This window comes from Ictalurus punctatus, chromosome 17 (assembly GCF_001660625.3).
Source record: "Ictalurus punctatus breed USDA103 chromosome 17, Coco_2.0, whole genome shotgun sequence".
Classification (NCBI taxonomy): Eukaryota; Metazoa; Chordata; class Actinopteri; order Siluriformes; family Ictaluridae; genus Ictalurus; species Ictalurus punctatus.
The window spans coordinates 5127013-5146088 of record NC_030432.2 but is presented as its reverse complement, the minus strand read 5'-3'; the positions used below and the strand labels follow the sequence as shown (position 1 = coordinate 5146088).

The 19076-nt window shown below is 37.9% G+C and overlaps 2 protein-coding genes across 2 annotated transcripts; one reads left to right on the top strand and one right to left on the bottom strand.

Moving 5' to 3' along the window:
• Positions 1-128: 128 nt before the first annotated feature.
• Positions 129-12987, top strand: rab34a (RAB34, member RAS oncogene family a). Its single transcript, XM_017491413.2, has 12 exons — positions 129-391; positions 910-963; positions 2481-2544; positions 3092-3183; positions 3565-3630; positions 3788-3889; positions 3973-4037; positions 6021-6072; positions 6631-6712; positions 6805-6895; positions 10033-10140; positions 12316-12987. Exons 3-12 carry the CDS (start codon positions 2491-2493, stop codon positions 12381-12383), a joined length of 780 nt encoding a protein of 259 aa, XP_017346902.1. The 5' UTR covers positions 129-391; positions 910-963; positions 2481-2490; the 3' UTR covers positions 12384-12987.
• On the bottom strand, positions 12363-17270 carry zgc:174895 (purine phosphoribosyltransferase family protein). Its single transcript, XM_017491414.3, has 5 exons — positions 17048-17270; positions 16779-16872; positions 16200-16346; positions 13887-13982; positions 12363-13492 (listed from the first exon to the last, which is right to left on the bottom strand). The coding sequence occupies exons 1-5, from the start codon at positions 17168-17170 to the stop codon at positions 13347-13349; spliced, it is 606 nt and encodes a 201-aa protein (XP_017346903.1). The 5' UTR covers positions 17171-17270; the 3' UTR covers positions 12363-13346.
• Positions 17271-19076: the final 1806 nt, after the last annotated feature.

Genomic DNA, 19076 nt, shown 5'->3' with positions numbered 1-19076 from the left:
AAGCAATAAAACATGCAGGACAGGGGGTTCTTTAGGACCAGGGTTGTGACATCATGGTTGCGCCCCTGTATGCCCCCCTCCCCCTCGTCTTTCTTCCCCTTCCTTGCAAGAACAACAAGCACTAGAGGGCAGCAGAGAGCATCGTCAATGTGTTACTTCTTTTCTTTTCTTTTCTTTTGGGAAGACAGGAGGATGGTCGGGAAAAGACGCTAGGAATGAATTTGCATGCTGTAATCGGGCACTTCCGTAGCCTGGAGCATATAAGAAGTTTTCCTGTTAATGGTGCCGCCAAACATACTTCCTAAATAGGACTAAAGCGAATTTCAAACACAACTGCTTCGTGCTAGCGACGCTTTTAAAAAGAGCAAAGCGAAATCTCCTCTGTGCTGAGGTAAGTGCAGAAGACTGCGTCCCAGACCGCAAACCTACTACCCTACTAAATAGTGTGCTGAAAGTACGCCTCCAATGGTAAGAAAATAAAAATGCATACTGTTTAGTGCGGTAGTACTGTAGGATTGCGGCTTGGAATTTTCCAGCTGAACTTTTGGAATGTATACACTAGAGTCTGGTTTCTTAGCAACTAGTTTTATTTTACTCTTAATGACTGTATTAAGCGAAGTGCTTGAAACGCCGCATTTTAAAAAACTCTGTACTCTTTTACTCCAGTATGAATTTCAGTTTTAGAAATGTAATGTTATGGTATAAATTAGCATGCTAAACGTTAAAATGGTGTTGGAGTTGATAAAATAAGGAAACAGATACAGCAGTTTGGAGGAACTTTAGCCGGGTTGGATTTCTTTGTCTACAGATTTGTAGGATTAGCATGGCAGATTAGTGAGGCATCATCGTAGCCACATTTATTTATTTATTTATGTATGTATGTATGTATGTATGTATGTATGTTTACAGATCAGCAGAGTAGGTAAACTGACCTACACCAGGCCTGGTGGTGGAGACATAACGGTATGATAACGTTTAACCCGGTATCACTGATGGGAAGTTCGGATCATTTTACTGACTCGGATCTTTGAATCTTGCAAAATGAACGAATCTTTTTTTCCCGAGTTATTTCGTTCATTTCAGCAGAATATAATTAAAATGTTACATGTTAAATTTCCCCCAACACATCTAGTACTTAATAAACTATAAAATAAACTATAGGCTAATGCAAGCCAAGGCCGAATGATGAGAAACAGAAATGAGTGATTAATTGTTTAGCTGGTCTTCAGGCTATGCAGTCTGTTAGTTCAGTGGTTTTCAAAGTGGGGGCCGCCAGGGGGCGCCCGGGGGGCCTCAACAATTTGGTGTGAAAAATAAATAAATACATGATTTTCTCTTTCTCACTCTCAGACAACCACACACACACACAATCAATTCCTAATCTAATGTAATGTAAAGATGCAAGATGTAATTATTAATTAAAACAAAGGGGGGATATATTCAGAAGTCTGTATTTTTAATGTGTTTTAAAGACATCTTGCAAAAGGAGGGCCTCGGTCAAATGTTAATGCCATTTGGGGGGCCTTGCAATGGAAAAGTTTGGGAACCACTGTATTGGTTCACCTCACCTCCCGATCAGAGTGGTTCTTCATGTTCTTTTTTCGTTCTTCTGTCACGTCACGTTTGTCACGTATGTTCCCCGGAAACAGAAATGATTAGTTCAGCTCTCGAGTCTTTGGGATCGAGTCGTTCGTTCTTCTGGTGAGCGCCCCAGTGACGTGATAAACGAATGACTCGAACCTGAAGACTCGGGAGGTGAACTAATCATTTCTATTCACTCAAGTTAAAGCAGAAACTTAATATTTTGTTCAAAGTATAAAAGGAAATTTGCAAGAAAGACTCAGAAAGGAAAAATACATCCTCTCACATCACACACTGATTTCAGTTAATGATGCAAAATTGGTGCCTCTTTCACAGAGGAACGTCGAAACACATTAGCTAAGGCTAATTAACAGCTTTATTCCTAATCTCTCAGAGGTTAGCTAGCATGACATTATAACTCTGACCATACAAACTTTTGAGCAAACTTTTGAACAGGGTAATCGTTGTACATTGTTATTTTGTTTAATGATTGGAATTTAGATCAACTCCTAGAAGCTGTCTGATGTAAATCAGTCTCTTTATGACTTTTAAAAAATACATGGCTGTCATGGTTGAATTATACAACAGTTAGTTCCAGTCCACTAATTTGATTGGACAAATAGCATTCCAAGAGTGCTAATAATGTCTCTATTTAGCATTTAATGTAAATATTCTGATTTCTCACATTTCAGTTTTCTATTTAAAAAAAAAAAATGCTTCCCAGCTTTAACTTGATTCCACAATACAAACTAAATAGCCGGATACCGAGACATTATATTGACATGAAGTCAAGAAGCTCATGTAGATCAGCAGTAACTATTCCGTCGACTTGATCATGAGGTGTGTTTCCTGTTCTCACATTGTGAGGTGTGATTCATACCCTGGTGTTTCTCCCACAGGGCCTTCATCATGAGTGTCCTGCCTCCTGTGCGCAAGGACCGCATCATTAGCCAGCTTCCTAAGGTAATACGTCACTCATCACGACGAACTCTGCTGACTGCACATGGCACAATCATTCAGCTGTTTATTCACTGCATGTTCTGGCTCACTAACCACATCTTTAGTTTTGAGGGTAGGACTTTGGGCAAAGGTTCATTGGGGAAAAAATGTTTTAAAACTGTTGTCAAAGAAAGTACTGATATTTTGTGGTGGTTTATAGTGTTTATTATATTTTGTAAGTTTTTGGTACACAATACAGTCTATAGAGACTATCAAGGACTATATAACTAGCTTGTAAACATGGCAGAGAAGTACGTTTCTGGAAAACAGGACATTTTAGACAAGCACTTCATCAGCTGTGCAAACAAAGGGAAGAAACAGCATCATCTATGCACAATTTTACGTTGTTACTGTACTGTGAACTTTAAGGAAGTTTCTGTCTGCCTTTAATGTCAGTGTAGCCCTATAAATATCAGTGACGGTGGTTCTGGTATTATTTTTCTTATTTTTACTGCTGTAATTTCTCTCTCTTATTTAAGATGACCAAGTATCCATATCTCATTTGCTTTAGTGCTTCAGTAAGCAGGCCACGTTACACACAGAAGATGGGTTTAATTCCAAAGTGAAGACCGCTTGCCAGGAGCAGAGAACTGGCACCGTGGGGTGAGTCTACAGCTTTGATGCCTGTTTAAAGGCTTCTCAATCGCAGTGTTTCTTAATCCCAGCTCTTATGTTTTTTTCCTCCCATCAGCTAATTATCAATTTCTTTATTACAGTGAAAATACAAACATTTACAGTCTAATGCCCTACCTCAGGACTGAATTAAAACAAAAATGTTCTTGATTTTAAATCATTATTCTCATAACCGTAATTTTCTTAAGTGAGGTATATATGCTGTATTTATAGGTCTTTTAAAGCATGAGAGGAAAAAAGCTTTCATCTATAATTCGTCCCCTTGTTCTAATCCTTGTTTGATTGTGATGGACTAAATTACACTAGCATTTGCTGTTTAACAGAATGTTTAATTTACTCTCATTTTTAAAGGTTTAAAATCTCCAAGGTTATTGTAGTGGGAGACTTGGCTGTAGGGAAAACATGTCTGATTAATAGGTAAGCATTACTTTTCTTGGGTGAAAACAGTGCAGAAACCACTGGTTAATGTTTACTAAAGAATTAACTTTGCCAGACAATGTTAAAATGTAAAATACAGTGCAGTAAAATATTAAAGTTTCATTTAGTGTTTTAACTTTTATCATCTGCTTTTTAGATTTTGCAAAGATGTCTTTGACAAAAATTACAAAGCTACCATTGGTGTAGATTTTGAGATGGAGAGATTTGAGGTTCTTGGAGTTCCATTCAGCCTCCAGCTGTAAGTATTGAGCATAGTTTAGCATGTGTCTCTAAATCTTACAAACCACTGAATAGTTACCGGTTTGTTCTTTCTTGTTGTAGGTGGGACACTGCAGGTCAGGAAAGGTTCAAGTGCATTGCTTCCACATACTACAGAGGAGCTCAGGGTTAGTACATTTGTACATATACAGAGTTAGTATGTGTGGAAATAAATATTATATATATTTGTACATGCATACAATGCTTTTTTTTTCTGTTTTTGTGTAAATCTCGTACTAGATCTTATTAGATCTTCAAATAATATACAACATAAAACAAAGGCAGCCTGAGTAAATACAAAAAAAAGACATTCTCCTTTAGGATTTTCTGGTAGAGAGCAGAATTAATGTTTCTCTCAATTATTGCAAATTGGATTGCCCAGGCTCTGAAGCAGTAAAGCATCCCCACACCATCACACTTCCACCACCATGCTTGACTATAGGTATGATGTTCTTTTTGTGCAATCCTGTGTTTGGTTTACACCAAATGTAACGGGACCCCTGTCTTCCAAACAGTTCCACTTTCGATTCATTAGTCCACAGAACATTCTCATCAACGGTGATCTTTGTTGATGCAAGAGAGGCCTGTAGTTCCTTTGTTGTCCTTGTCTCTTTTGTGACTTCCTGCATGAGTAGTTGCTGTACTTTTGGAGGAATTTTGGAAGGTCAGACACTTCTGGGAAGGTTCAATACTGTGCCGAGTTTTTCCATTTGGAGATAATGGCTCTCTCTTTGGTTCTTTGGAGTCCCACAGCCTTTAAAATATCTTTGTAACCCTTCCCAGACTGATGTATTTCAATCACCTTCTTCATCATTTCTGGAATTTATTTTAACTTTGGTATAGTGTGTTACTGGTGTTGATTTGATTGAACAGAGTTTGCAGTAATCAGGTCTGGTTGAGTCTAGTCCAGCTGAACCCCATTATGAATCCAGTTTCATAGATTTCGGGAATTAGTAACTGCGGGGGCAAATGCATTTTCACACAGGCCCAGTTGGTATTGGATAAGTTTTTTTGCTTCAATAAATAAGATTATAATTTAAAAACTGTATTTTGTGTTTACTCAGGTTGCCTTTGTTTTGTTTTAGATTTTGTTTTAATTTCTAAAACTTAGTAGTATGTTTAGTATGAGAGATACACAAAAACAGAAGAAATCAGGGCAAATACTTTTTCACGGCACTGTACATACATAGTTGGGCACACAAGTCTCCTCGATGCATGAGGACAACAAAGACTGTCCCGTCCCAAATGATAGAACAACCACAAAAATCTTTTAATAATGGTTACAGGAGGAATGTGTGACAGCATACAGTGTATTGCACCCTGCTGTGTATGGGACTGCCTAGCCGCAAACCGGTCAGAGTGCCTCTGCTAACCCCTGAAGCACTCTGGGTGCTTTATTTCACATTCTGATCTTAGCTAGAGTCAGTGAAGCTCAAACATATTTTTTTATCTTCTCCACTATACTGAGTTGAATATAGAGTATTTGCAGCTATGAACTTCCAATAACTGCACTGATTTCTTAACTCTGGATTGAATCATCTGGAAAAGGATGCCTGAATGAAGCAGAGAGACTTACCCTAACCCTCTGTGTGTGCATTATTAGCATGCTAGCTTGTATGCTAGACCATTACCGTGAATACAGCATTCTTATGAGAAGTGTGTTTTGCCTAAAACTCCTGTACCCTCTCCTGATTCAAGATTCAGAAGAGGGGGTATGGGCTTGATGTTTATTACACTTCATGGCATATAAGTGGCATGTTCTGACAATAAATCTAATTTATTATGCAGTCTGTTGAATGTACTGTTTAATACACAGACGTATCAAACCATTCTCCCTTTCACTTTGAAAAAGCCCCTGATTGTCTATCATTCATTCACACTATACTTAATACACCTAATAAAAACCCTTCTACCATCTGCGATCTATGCATCTCAGATTTAAAATGAAAAGCTTGTGCTGGAGAGAATTGAGGTGAATCACGCCACCCTTAAGCATGTTAAGATTTCAACTGGCATGTAACTACATTTTAAATTTTGTTTGGTGAAAGTCAGTAAAGAATACTGCTTATCTGCCATTGTTATTGATGATGTATAAACTTAATCTTTTTCAGCCATAATAATTGTTTTTGATTTGACTGATGTGGCCACACTAGACCATACCAGGTAAAGTATATAACTTCTAACATTCATAAAGAAAATTGACTTCTGCAGAAGTAAAAATGCACAAAATACACTATATGGCCAAATGTTTTATGTAGCCACAAACTTGGAAGCACATAATTGTCTAGAATACCTTTGTATGCTATTTCTGCTTGACGGTTCCCCTGTGCACAAAACGAGCTCCATGAAGACATGGTTTGCCAAGGTTTGAGTGGAAGATCTCAAATGACCTGCACAGAGCCCTGACCTCAACCCCACTGAACACCTTTGGGATGAAGTGGAACATCGATTACACCCCAGGCCTCCTCATCCAACATCAGTGCCTGACCTCACTAATGCTCTTGTGGCTGAATGGGCAAATCCCCACATCCACACTCCAAAATCTAGTGTAAAGCCTTCCCAGTAGAATGGAGGTTATTAAAGCAGCAAAGGCGGGACAAAATTTTGAATGAGGACATATGGATGTGACTGGGGTCAGGTGTCGCCATACATTTGGCCACATAGTGTAGATTAAAAGTGCTTAGAAATGTATTTTAGGCAACATATTGTCTCCTTTTAAAGGCAATGGCTGGAGGATGCTATGAAGGAGAACGACCCCACCAGTGTGTTGCTCTTCTTGGTAGGCACAAAGAAAGATCTGATTGTAAGTGTTTCTTTTTTATATTGTAATGTTGAACAGATTTTTAAAAAAATGCTGCAACATATTGTTTACCCCACTGTTGTGTGTTCCTGTAGTCCCCGGCACAGTATTCTCTTAATGAACAGGACGCCATTAAAGTGGCCCAAGAAATGAAAGCGGAGTACTGGGCTGTGTCTGCTTTGTCTGGTAAGATCTTGCTGATGAATAATAGTACTACTAATAAAAAATTATATTTAGTTAGGGCTATGATGAAAATATGGTGGGATACTGTTTTTAAAAAAAAAAAAAAAAAAAGGCTTTCTAAATAATTACACGTTGTTCTATGCTAATATAGATTTTTTTCATGACGTCACAAAAAAGTCAGCGTCAAACTAACACTGGGCAACAGTTTGGTCAATGTTGGGAGCATCATGTAGACACTGGTGAGAGAGGGGAAATCAAACGCTTGTGTCTCGGTGCTTACAGAACTGAAGTGCTCTCATGCGTGACAGTTTCTCTACATGCTCGCTTCACTGCTCCACACCCGTGATACCTTTTTGTTGCATCCAATTCCTTGTGCTAATTTTTAATGACCACGCTGTAATAGCTGCTCTGCACGCTCAGGTCAGCCAAACCTGCATTCTCTAGTAAAGATACGGTTTACATGCCATAGCTGAGCTTTATGAACTGAAAAGAATGTGTACAAATAATTATTTCGCCATGTTACCTACACCACTAATAACCATGATCTGTCTACCTGCTGCAAGAACATACATGCTTCACACATTAATGTGGTATTCGTATAGGATATCATGTTATCATACTCAACATGTTTAAAAGTTCACTTTTGTTCATGTGTGGGAATACTAGGGTCTTGCTTTGATGTGAATGAAATTGATAAATATGTTAAAAATAAATATTGTTCACATTGTGGCTTTATGTGCCACGCTTCATATCAGCCTGTAGTACTAATGAGGTGACTGGTCTTTTTACTGGAAGCATTGATCCCAAGCCCAGGGTTTCTGCGTCAGTCACTGCAGCTAGTATGCCTGCTGTTATCAAGTTGCAGCTTCAGTGTGCTAATAAACATAACCCATTAATGAAATTGGTGGGATAGCCCAGCAACTCTCCCATGGGCTGATGTACCATGAAATGGATTAGGCATTCGTCCAGTCATGTGAGGTGGAGGATCTAACAGAAATTTTGCCAAGGCTGCTTTGACGCAAGCGTATACACTCTCAGTGCTACTGCTGTATGTACTCATGCTTCTCACTCTGATTTTCAATCTGCTGCAATGCTTTGAGCTACCAGCATGCACTGCTCTGCAAGTTCACAGAATGAGTCACAACCACTGAGCACATCAGTGTATAAAGTGTCTCTGTATGCAAGGTACTTGTCCACTGCGCTATTATATCTGTCAACAGCTTTCACATTTGACCTATGCCCTTTTTCACGTCTTCATCTCTGCATTCCCTCACAGTAAAGGCCATCTCTCCTCTTCCATGGGACTGCTCAGCAGATTCAGTCCACTTTTATTTGTACAGCTGCAACACCGCAAGCTGTGTTGTGGTCTCTGTGTCTGCTTTTGGGTTCACTTCTCACTGCAGCTGTGCAGTACCAGAAGAAGGTGACTGACGCATATACGAAAGTATTTTCATAACCTGCGAGGCACACTGCATGTGTCGCTATTGAAACAGATTGTTGGGAAAGTTGACAAAGTTCATCAATGCACAAAAGTTTATAATTTTTTTCATTCAACACATGGAGAAATTGGTAAAAACCAATATTAGAAATGCCTTCACCTATGGCACACCTCTGTTTGCTCTCTATGATGGTGCAGATTTGAACAATAAAAGGATTAGCAAAAATCAAAGGATTAACACTATACTCAGTGTCCTGAATCCACTTTCTCGACAAAGAGAGACTGGGAAAGAGGATACGTGTGACAAAGTGGGAGCCATTTATAGACTGCACATGTGAGGTTGCTATTAGTACTCAGGGGGGAAAAAAATAATTACTTGTGAAAGAATCCACCATGGCATCTGGAAAAAGGAAGTAGCTCTACATGTTTAGGGAAACAATTTCATTTCGATGATATCAAACGCTGCCCTCCTTAAGCTGTTTCACTGGTTTTTGATTGGATTTAGATCTGGGTTCTGACTGGACCGTTTCAAAACATTGATCATCTTTTTCTGAAGCCATTCATTTGTTGACTTGGATTTGTGCTTTGGATCATTATTGTGCTGGAAGGGGATTTATTTATTTATTTATTTATTTATTTATTTATTTATTTATTTTTATTCATCTTCAGCTGTCTAACAGAGACCTGCAGGTATTGAGCCAAAAAAAAAAAGATAGATTGGTATTTGGAGCTATCCATGATTCCCTCTATTTTGACTACTGCCTCAGGCCCAGCTGAAGAGATGCAACCCCATAGCATGACGCTTCCACCACCATGCTTCACCCTTGATGGGTGATAAGCTGTCTTATTTTTGTGCCAAACATATCTTTTATAATGCCCAAAAAGTTCTACTTTTGTCTCATAAGACCCTAACACATTTTGACATATGGTTTGGCAAAATGTAGGCGGTTTTGGATGTTTTTTTTTGTGAGAAGGTCTAACCACCCTACCTCACTGCCCAGAGATGTGAAGAATACGAGACATTGTCACATTTAGGGAGTGACTGGTACTTGCCAGGTGTTCCTGCAGCTCCTTTAATGTTGCTGTAGGTCTCTCTGCAGCCTCCCTGATAAGTTTTCTTCTTGTACTTTTATCAAAATTGGAGGGATGTCCGGTTCTTGGTGATGTCACTGTGATGCCCCATTTTCTCCACTTGTTGTTGATGACTTTTACAGTGTTTCATGGTACATCTAATGTTTTTAAAATTGATTTGTACCCTTCCTGATTCATAACTTTCGACAATGAGATCTCGTACCTGGCTCGTAAGCTCTTTGCAGACCACGGCTTCAGCAGTTGGATAAAACCATGAAGATATCAAGAAAATCCTACAGAATCACTTTATTTGATGATAGATGAGATGTAGACACTGTACATGAAAAATACATATTCAGTCCAGCCTGTCCAAACATTTCACTCCACTCTGATCATTCCTACTATTCAGCGCCACTCTGAAGAAGAGTTCCCTTTTGAGTGTGGTTCCTCTCAAAGATTTCTATTTCTAAGATTTCTATAAAGCTGCTTTGTGACGTCTTTTGCTATACAAATCAAATAGAATTAATAGAAATTGAACATAGTGGCATTTCTGAATAATAAATCAATTATTAAAAACTTAATGAAGGAATGTTATAAATAATTGTTTAAACAGATATTGTGCTGTCTACAGGAGAAAATGTGAGGGAGTTTTTCTTCCGTGTGGCATCAGTAACATTTGAGGCCAATGTGCTGGCAGAACTGGAAAAAAGCAGCTCCAGGCGCATTGGGGATGTTGTCAGTAAGTATAGAATGAATCACTAAATAAATACAGAGATAACAACTTCTACATATAATGATTGCTACATTATGAACAAAATCTGCAACATTGGTGACATACTGACCACCATAAATTTCATATTGAAATTCACATTTCATTGTATTATTTCTGGGCTCCACTGTTGAAATTTACACTCACCGTCCACTTTAATAGGAACATTGCTCATTTTTGCAGTTATCCAGTCATGTGGCAGCAGCACAAAATCATAAGGATACAGTTCAAGAGTTTCAGGTTATGTTCACATCAAACATCAGAATGGGGAATAAGTGTGATCTGAGTGACTGTAATCATGGCATGGATGCTGATACCAGATGGGCTGGTTTGAGTATTTCCTGTGTGCAGAGGGTCTGCAGTATGAAACACCTTGTTGATGAGAGAGAGCAGAGGAGAATGGTCTGAGCCTACCGGAAGTCTGTAGTAAGTATAGTGTAGCACGTTTTACAACCGTGGTGAGCAGAAAAGCATCTCAGAAAGCACAGCATATCAAACCTTGAGGTGGATGAGCTATAACAGCAGAAGACCACATCAGGTTCCACTCCTGTCAGACAAGAACAGGATGAGTATCATTGGAAAAAGACCAGGTGATTATTTTTTCTAATCTTCAGCTGTCCAGTTTCGATGAGTCCGTGCCCATGATAGCCTCAGATTCCTGTTCTTCACTGACAGGAGTGGAACCTGATTTGGTCTTCGTTGTAGCCCATCCATGTCAAAGTTTGATGTTTTATGCCTGCTTAGATGCTTTTCTGCTCAACACGGTTGTGATGATCTCGTCATCCCAGCCTGTCCCTCAATCAACCACAACCTCACTGTACAGCTCGGCTCACTCACACTCATGCCAACCAGGACAGCCAGGAACCTTGGGGTGATTCTTGATGACGGCTTGACCTTTGCAGACCATATCTCAGCAACTGCGAGGTCCTGTAGGTTCATCCTTTACAACATCAAGAAAATCCGACCCTACATCACCAAACAGGCTACACAGATACTAGTCCAGGCTCTTGTTATCTCTAAACTGGACTACTGCAACTCACTGCTTTCAGGTCTCCCAGACAGCTCCATCAAACCCCTTGAGATGATTCAGAATGCTGCAGTGCGCCTTGTCTTCAACCAGCCCAAGAGAACCCATGTCACACCCCTCTTCATCTCCCTCCAATGGCTTCCTGTAGTTGCCCGCATCAAGTTCAAGGCCTTGATGCTCACCTTCAAGGCCTTGTCAGGAACAGCACCCTCCTACCTCAACTCTCTCCTGAAGGCCTACGTTCCCTCTCGCAATCTGCAATCAATTAGCGACCGACGTTTAGCAATTCCAACTCAGCGTGGTGCAAGGTCCCTTTCCAGAACCTTCACACTAACTGTTCCTCAGTGGTGGAATGCACTCCCAATCTCAAACTGGACTGCAGAATCTCTCACCATCTTCAAGAAACAGCTAAAGACCCACCTCTTCCATGAACCAACTCATAATTAAAAAAAAAAAAAAAAAAAAAAAAAAATTGCACTTACACCTCAACTCTGCACTTTGCTTCTTCTGGAATTCAATTAATGGATCTTGTATGGTAGCACTACTTGTATTGTTCTCTGCTTGATATGTCGCTTTGCTTGTATCTTTCTCATTTGTAAGTCACTTTGGATAAAAGCGTCTGCTAAGTGAATAAATGTAAATGTAATGAGTGATTGAATTGCTATATCCATCCTGGCATCTCCACCCTTTCCAACCACAGAACTGTCGCTCACTCAGTGTTTATTTTTTTGTTTTTATTTTTGGCACCATTCTATAAGCACTAGAGACTATTGTGTGTGAAAATTCCAGGAAATCAGCAGTTTCTGAAATCATAGAGAGTCCTAGAGATTACACTTTTTCCCCATTCTGATGTTTGATGTGAACATTAACTGAAGCTCTTGAGCTGTATCTGTATGATTTTATGCATTTTGCTGCTGCCACGTGATGGCTGATTGGATCACTGCATAAATGTACAGGTATTCGGGTGTTCCTATCAAAGTGGACTGTGAGTGTATACAAAGAACGTATATGAAGTATAAATAACAGCATGTGATATGATTGTCTATTAAAAAAAATTGAAGCCAACTTAAATTTACGCAACAAGGTATACTCATTTTTCTGTCTTTTTTTCTTCACAGAAATCAGTAACAACTCGAGTAACTTGTATGCAACTTCTAAAAAGAAACCGCCAAACTGTTGTCAGTAAAGGGAGTGAAAACCTGAGATATTTGCACTGAATTAAATGATGGTACCAAAGTGACCTTATAGGTACAGACAAACAAGGGAGACTATAAAGTGTTAAATGTTTATTAAGAATATGTGCTTAGTACAGGCTGGAGTAAACATTCCTTGATTTTTTTTTTTTTTTTTTTTGCTCTTTTTCTTTTTCATTTCTGCGGTTAAAATTATTTTTTTTTTTTTTATTCTCCCCCCGTTTGCACAAAATTTTTTCCTTCTGTTCTGTGCTTGATGTTTGAATTATTATGGTACTGTGGCATAAATCATAACGGTCAGGTAATTTGTTAATTCTTTAGTTTACATTGAACACTTTTATTAATATCATACTGAATTGCACAATTAAGTGACAGTTATTGTATTTTAATATAAAATGCAGTTGCAATAAGAAAGTAGTATTAAGTACACCAACAGAAATTTTAGATACATTTCTATAGTTGGATAGGAGTTTTGTACCGTTTTACACAGTAATGTGCTGAACAATTTTTGACTTTTTTTGTGTTAACAATGTTCTTCTTTATATATTGTATACTCTGTTCTTAAATTGGTTTAATTAAAATTTCTTAAGTATTTTCCATGGCTTGTTGCTTAAGAATTTTGTTTAAAGTTTATCCTTTTTAGATACAAAAAAAAAAAGTGAGCCACATGTATTTTCAATAATCCTATATTATGAATTACTTCATGTTCTTCGTTTAAGTCTTAATAATAAAATCCAGTTTTGTAAGTAAACTTTTGTGGCAGAAGAATATATTGGATTAGCTTCGTTTAGCATAATTTTCTCTTCCAGTCCATTGTGAGGATGCACTTATCCTCAGATAGACCAGAAAACATTAGAACAATGTGTATATGTGGCATATGGTGTGTATATAGCAGAAGGAAGCACAGAATCGTTTCTAGTATCAATATCCTCATAGGTACCCATTCTGTAACGTGTCTAACTGTTGAAGTTACTGTTGAAGAATTCCAGATACTGCCTGTCTATTTGAGACTGAATAGCCTTAGGGATGCAGTGTGAGTGCTTGTAGTTTTCCTTTATCCACTTTCCACCCTCGCTGTTCTCAATGGCCACAGCAGCAACACCTGCAAAGAGTGGAACATTAGAGACAGATTACAAATGAAAGGAAAACCAACAGGAAGTGTTTTATCCTGGTGCTGGAGCTTTGATGACTGTGAAGACCAGAATATATTATTTACAACATTTTCATAAAATACGCGAATCATCCAGTGATCCTCATGCCCCGTGAATGGTGACATCATCAGAGTACTCCTAGGATAGTGATGTTTCATAATAGGGTAAAGGAGATCAGTCAGAATAACATTTTATTAATTTGTAGTGACTTCCCTCTAGGCAAACAAGTAGATCTAAACCATGAAAGCAAAATGTCCCCACAGCATAACAAATCTATCCCCCAGTGTTGTGTGAGTTGACCGAGAGCAAAAATGTGGATCTTGCAATGTGGAAATGCTTACTCACCTACAACAGATGCTCCCTGTTTTTCTACCAGTTTGATGGCAGCCTTCATTGTACCTCCAGTCTCAATCCACTGGTCAACTATGAGAACACGCAGACCTTCAAAAGAAAACAAATGCACCATGATATAATAGAACACCATACTGAATGGCCAGGTGAGTGGTCATTATGGCAACAGAAAAATGTATTATCAGCGTATAATTAGCATTAGTAAGAACTTGTTCACGTTATCCCACCTGTGTATTTTACTTTGACTTCATGTGGCATGAGACTGACTATAGTATAAGGCAGAAGGCTTAGAGAGGTGTTACATAAATTAGTTTTGTGTTATTACAGTACAAACGTTAGGGTGAAGGATGTTCTGCACAGTTTGTAGTGCAGAAAAGGAATACACTGATCTACAGAAGAACTGGTCCATTATCTTCTTCAATACGTGCTTATATATACAGGTCAGGATCAAGGTGGCTCCAAAGCTTATCACGGGAACATGGGGCACGGCAGTCAGAATGGCATTCCAGGGCACCATACATAGACATACATATTCACACACTCTCAAACCTACTGGCAAGTTTTAGGGAAGTAGGAGTAAATCAGAGAACCCAGAGGAAACCCATTTTGACAGGGGAAGAACATGCAAAACTCCACACAGACCGTTACCTGAGCGGAGGATTGCAGGGACCCTGGATCTGTGAGGCAGTATTACACCACCATGATGCCCAGAACTAATCCTTATCATACTAAACATTACTTGAAAACTGCATTGATCCAACTATCTGGCAATTGTGACATTAACCTCTTAAAGTTCCATCTTATAATTCAGATATTCATCTTGTAGCATATTCTATAATAACTACTATGAATTATTTATTAATTACAGTGAAAGTAATTGAGGAAAGTGCGGACCATCGTGCAGGTCTTGGCAGTTTAAGGGGTTAACCTCAAAACATGCCACAACTTTCCATTTCTGGGAGCCATGGAGGCCATGAGAGCAAAATTGACCATACTGTTTGCATGGGAGGGATACATGATTCACTAGTGCCATGGGCCAATGGTGGGCTCAGTGGTAAGATATTGGACATTTGATTGGAAGGTTGTGAGTTCAAATCCCAGTACTGCCAAGCTGGCATGGCTGGGCCCTTGAGCAAGGCCTTTAATCTTCTTATATAACTGCTCTTTTTTTTTTGTCTTTATTTATTCATTTTCATATGATTCATTTACATGTGATTCATTTACGTATGATTCATTTTCATGAGATTCATATTCAAGTGATGCATTTTCATGTGATTCATTTACATGTGATTCATTTTCATGAGATTCATTTTCATGTGATTCATATTCAAGTGATACATTTTCATGTGATTCATTTAAGTATGATTCATTTACATGTGATTCATTTACTAATTTGCTTCTCTTTAAATCCAGTTTTAGACTGTCATATTACAAAGGTCTTTCCAGATTATTACTTGCTACATATATATACTTTGCACTGTAGCAAAGTGTCATTTCTTCAGTGTCGTCACATTAAGATATAACCAAATATTTACAAAAATGTGAGGGGTGTATTCACTTCTGTGAGATACTGTGTATATAATAATAATAATGATTATATATATATATATATATATATATATATATATATATATATATAATCATACGTAGCGTGTGTAGCAGGTATGTAGCTGGGGGTGGCTGTGGCTCAGTTGGTAGAATGGGTTGTCCACTAATTGTAGGGTTGGTGGTTTGATTCCTGGCCCCATCACTCCACATGCCGAAGTGTCCTTGGGCAAGATGCTGAACCCCAAGATGCTCCTGATGCCAAGTTAGTGCCTTTTATGGCAGCTCTGCTACCATTGGTGCATGTGTGTGAATGAGACACAGTGTAAAGCGCTTTGGATAAAAGCACTATATACATGTGCCATTTACCATTTTACATATTGCTATAATGTCCATGTTACTACAATAAATTAAGTTCATTGTACATAGTTCTATTTAATATGTTTAACAAATCCTTATACAGTTTTATACAATGATCCTTGAGTTATTTTTTCAGTGCATCTGCCACCTGTAAACTTTACAACAAGATGTTCTGATTAACAACACAGACAGGACTTATTATCATCAACTTAACAAGCACGCTGGGTTATTCAAAGTGCAATGCCCAACACTGTAGGAGGTTAGGATGCCAGATCTTTACATTACTCCATCAAGTCAAACAAAGTTAGATACTAGGCTATGGAAATTTCTGGCATTACTGTTAGTAATAATTCTGTTTAAAACATATTGGTTTGGACTCAGTTGTGTTCTGGATTTCAGTACCTGGTTTTAACACATCATCTCGTACTTCCATTAGCTTGTTTCTGCCAGAGTAATCAGTATATTCCTGCGTCTGAGTTTCTACACACAGATGTCCTGCTTTTCGGATGGCCAGAAATCCTTTTTCCAGAGTGGTGGCAATAGCTGAACCTGAAAACATAGAATTTAAGTACTATTATTTTTGAATTATCTATATAAAAAACACAAAATGCATGCATCAATTACACAGTGAGGCAATAATAAAACTATTATGCAAGTACATTTTTGCATCTAAAAAATGTCATTTTGAAAGCTCTGTCCATGTGAAAATAGAATTACTGGAGAATATTGCTTAATAAATAAACGTAATATATTGCAGAAGGTTATAACATGTAGCCCAAAGAGAGAAATAATTTAATTTGAAGCATGCTTTCTTCATTTAAATGCATAGAAGAGCACGGTAAATACACAGAAGACCCTACACATACAGTTCTGTGGTTGGTGCGCAGTCCAGTTTATATTACATGTGGAATGAGCTAAAAATAAAACTGGAGTCATCCCTGTCTTAGAGGTGTACTGCTTTCAGCTACAAATACAGTGTACCGAGGATGAAGCCCATTGCATCTATTCCAGCCACCAGGTCAATCGAATCACTGTGGAATGGTTTGAGAAGATCTTTCACACAGTCTGATAAGGCCTGGTCGGGAAACAGATGAAAAGAACAAAAAATTCTTATATAATTATAATAATTATATATAATATTATAATATTATAATATTATATATAATATAATTATATAATCCTACAATCAAGCACATTATATATTCCAAGACAGTTTTATTAAATGCGTTTGACATTAAAACATGACATACCTGGGAATTGCAATAAAGTCTGGAGGGATCAAGCCACGCAAACTTTGGGCCCTTTGTGTTAGGTGCCATAAGTGACAGATACCAGCCTTTATCTCTCTTCTGAGGTACAGCAAACACATTCATACTGACGAGGATCAGCGCTGCTTCTGAAATCTCGCAAACTTCGAAACAGCAGAAACTGTTCCCTGGCGGACTGAGTGGAGGAGTGCCCCATTAGCACTGACACTAGAGGGCGCTGTCGACTACAGGGTTGCCAGGTTCACTCTACTTCTTTCCGGGCCAACCACTGTGAACAAAACGCAGCTCAAGGCTGTAACAAATCTCAGATAATATATACAACAACACAGCAGAAAGCACTTCGTTCAGGAACTACCTACAGGACTACGTAATCTTAAACAAGATTGAATCATGCATTTCAGTCATTGTTTTGATTACATTGTTTTATCAAAATACAATTTTTGTACTATATATATATATATATATATATATATATATATATATATATATATATATATATATATATATATATATATATATGAATGTATGTATATATAGCAAAGGTTCTGTACCTTTGCTTTTATATAAGGTTTTGCCTGAGATTATTAACCTCGTACAATCCAACGAATCCAGATTACGAGTTAAACCTCCCAATCTGGCAACAGTAATCAATGTTCAGAAACCCACCTCCGACAAAAACATAAATTAAAACAGCCACGCGGATTAATACAAAATTCAAAATAGTCCCAATATGTCCACCATTATAAATATTACCATATATATATATATATATATATATATATATATATATATATATATATATATATATATATATATATATATAATATATAAAATACCTGGAAGATGTATAATATAAAAACTGCAAACTGCAAAATACAGTGGTGTGAAAAAGCATTTGCCTCACCCTGATTTCTTCTGTTTTTGTGTATATCTCATAATTTCAGAAATTCAAACAAAATCTCAGATAAAACAAAGGCAACCTGAGTAACTGAGTAAACTCAGTTTTTAAATGATGTTATTTATTGAAGCAAAAAAGTTATCCAATACCAACTGGGCCTGTGTGAAAATGTATTTGCTCCCGTAGTTACTAATTCCCGAAATCTATGAAACTGCATTCATATTGGAGTTCAGCTGGACTAGACACAACCAGACCTGATTACTGCAAACCATATTCAATCAAATCAACACTTAAACAGAACTTTTTCAACAGCATGAAGTTGGTTAAAAGGTCTTACCCAGTAATACACTATGCCAAAGTTGAAAGAAATTCCAGAAATGACGAAGAAGAAGGTGATTGAAATACATCAGTCTGGGAAGGGTTATAAAGCTATTTCAAAGGTTCTGGGACTCCAAAGGACCACAGCGAGAGCCAGTATCTTCAAATGGAAAAACTCGGCACAGTAGTGAACCTTCCCAGAAGTGATTGATACTTTTTCACAGCAGGATATATCAGATTATAAATTGGGCTACCTACATTACTATATTTTTCTGTGATTCTAAAAGATATATCACAATCTTTTATTTTCAGGATTAAAATGGACAATTCACAGCATTTCTATCTAAATGCAGATTTTCTCTCTTTTGGTTTTCTGTTTTGGCATCAAGTATTTTCAGTTTGCTACAACAAGAGTAATATGGTCCCCTTTTACTGTAAAATAGCCCTGGACCCACTCAGTACAGATTTATTTCCTGAACATTAATTAAATACACTGTTTGTCTATTAATTAGAGCCATCAAGTTTTTTTTATTCCAGAACTTTTCACTTACAAAACACATCAGGATAATCTCACAACTTCCCCAGGCGCTAGTGCTGTAGCAGCGCGCTCTGAAACCTGAAGCACAAGTGCACGCTTCCGGGTTTTCAGTGAGCTGTGATGATTTCTGTCCTGTCTCCACCCCTGTATTGTCATTGGTTGTTTCCCCATATGTGTCATCAATGTTTTGTGTTTCACACAACAATTTAAACTCCTTGTGTGTCTATGTTCAGTGCGAAGTATTGAGTGTTTACACC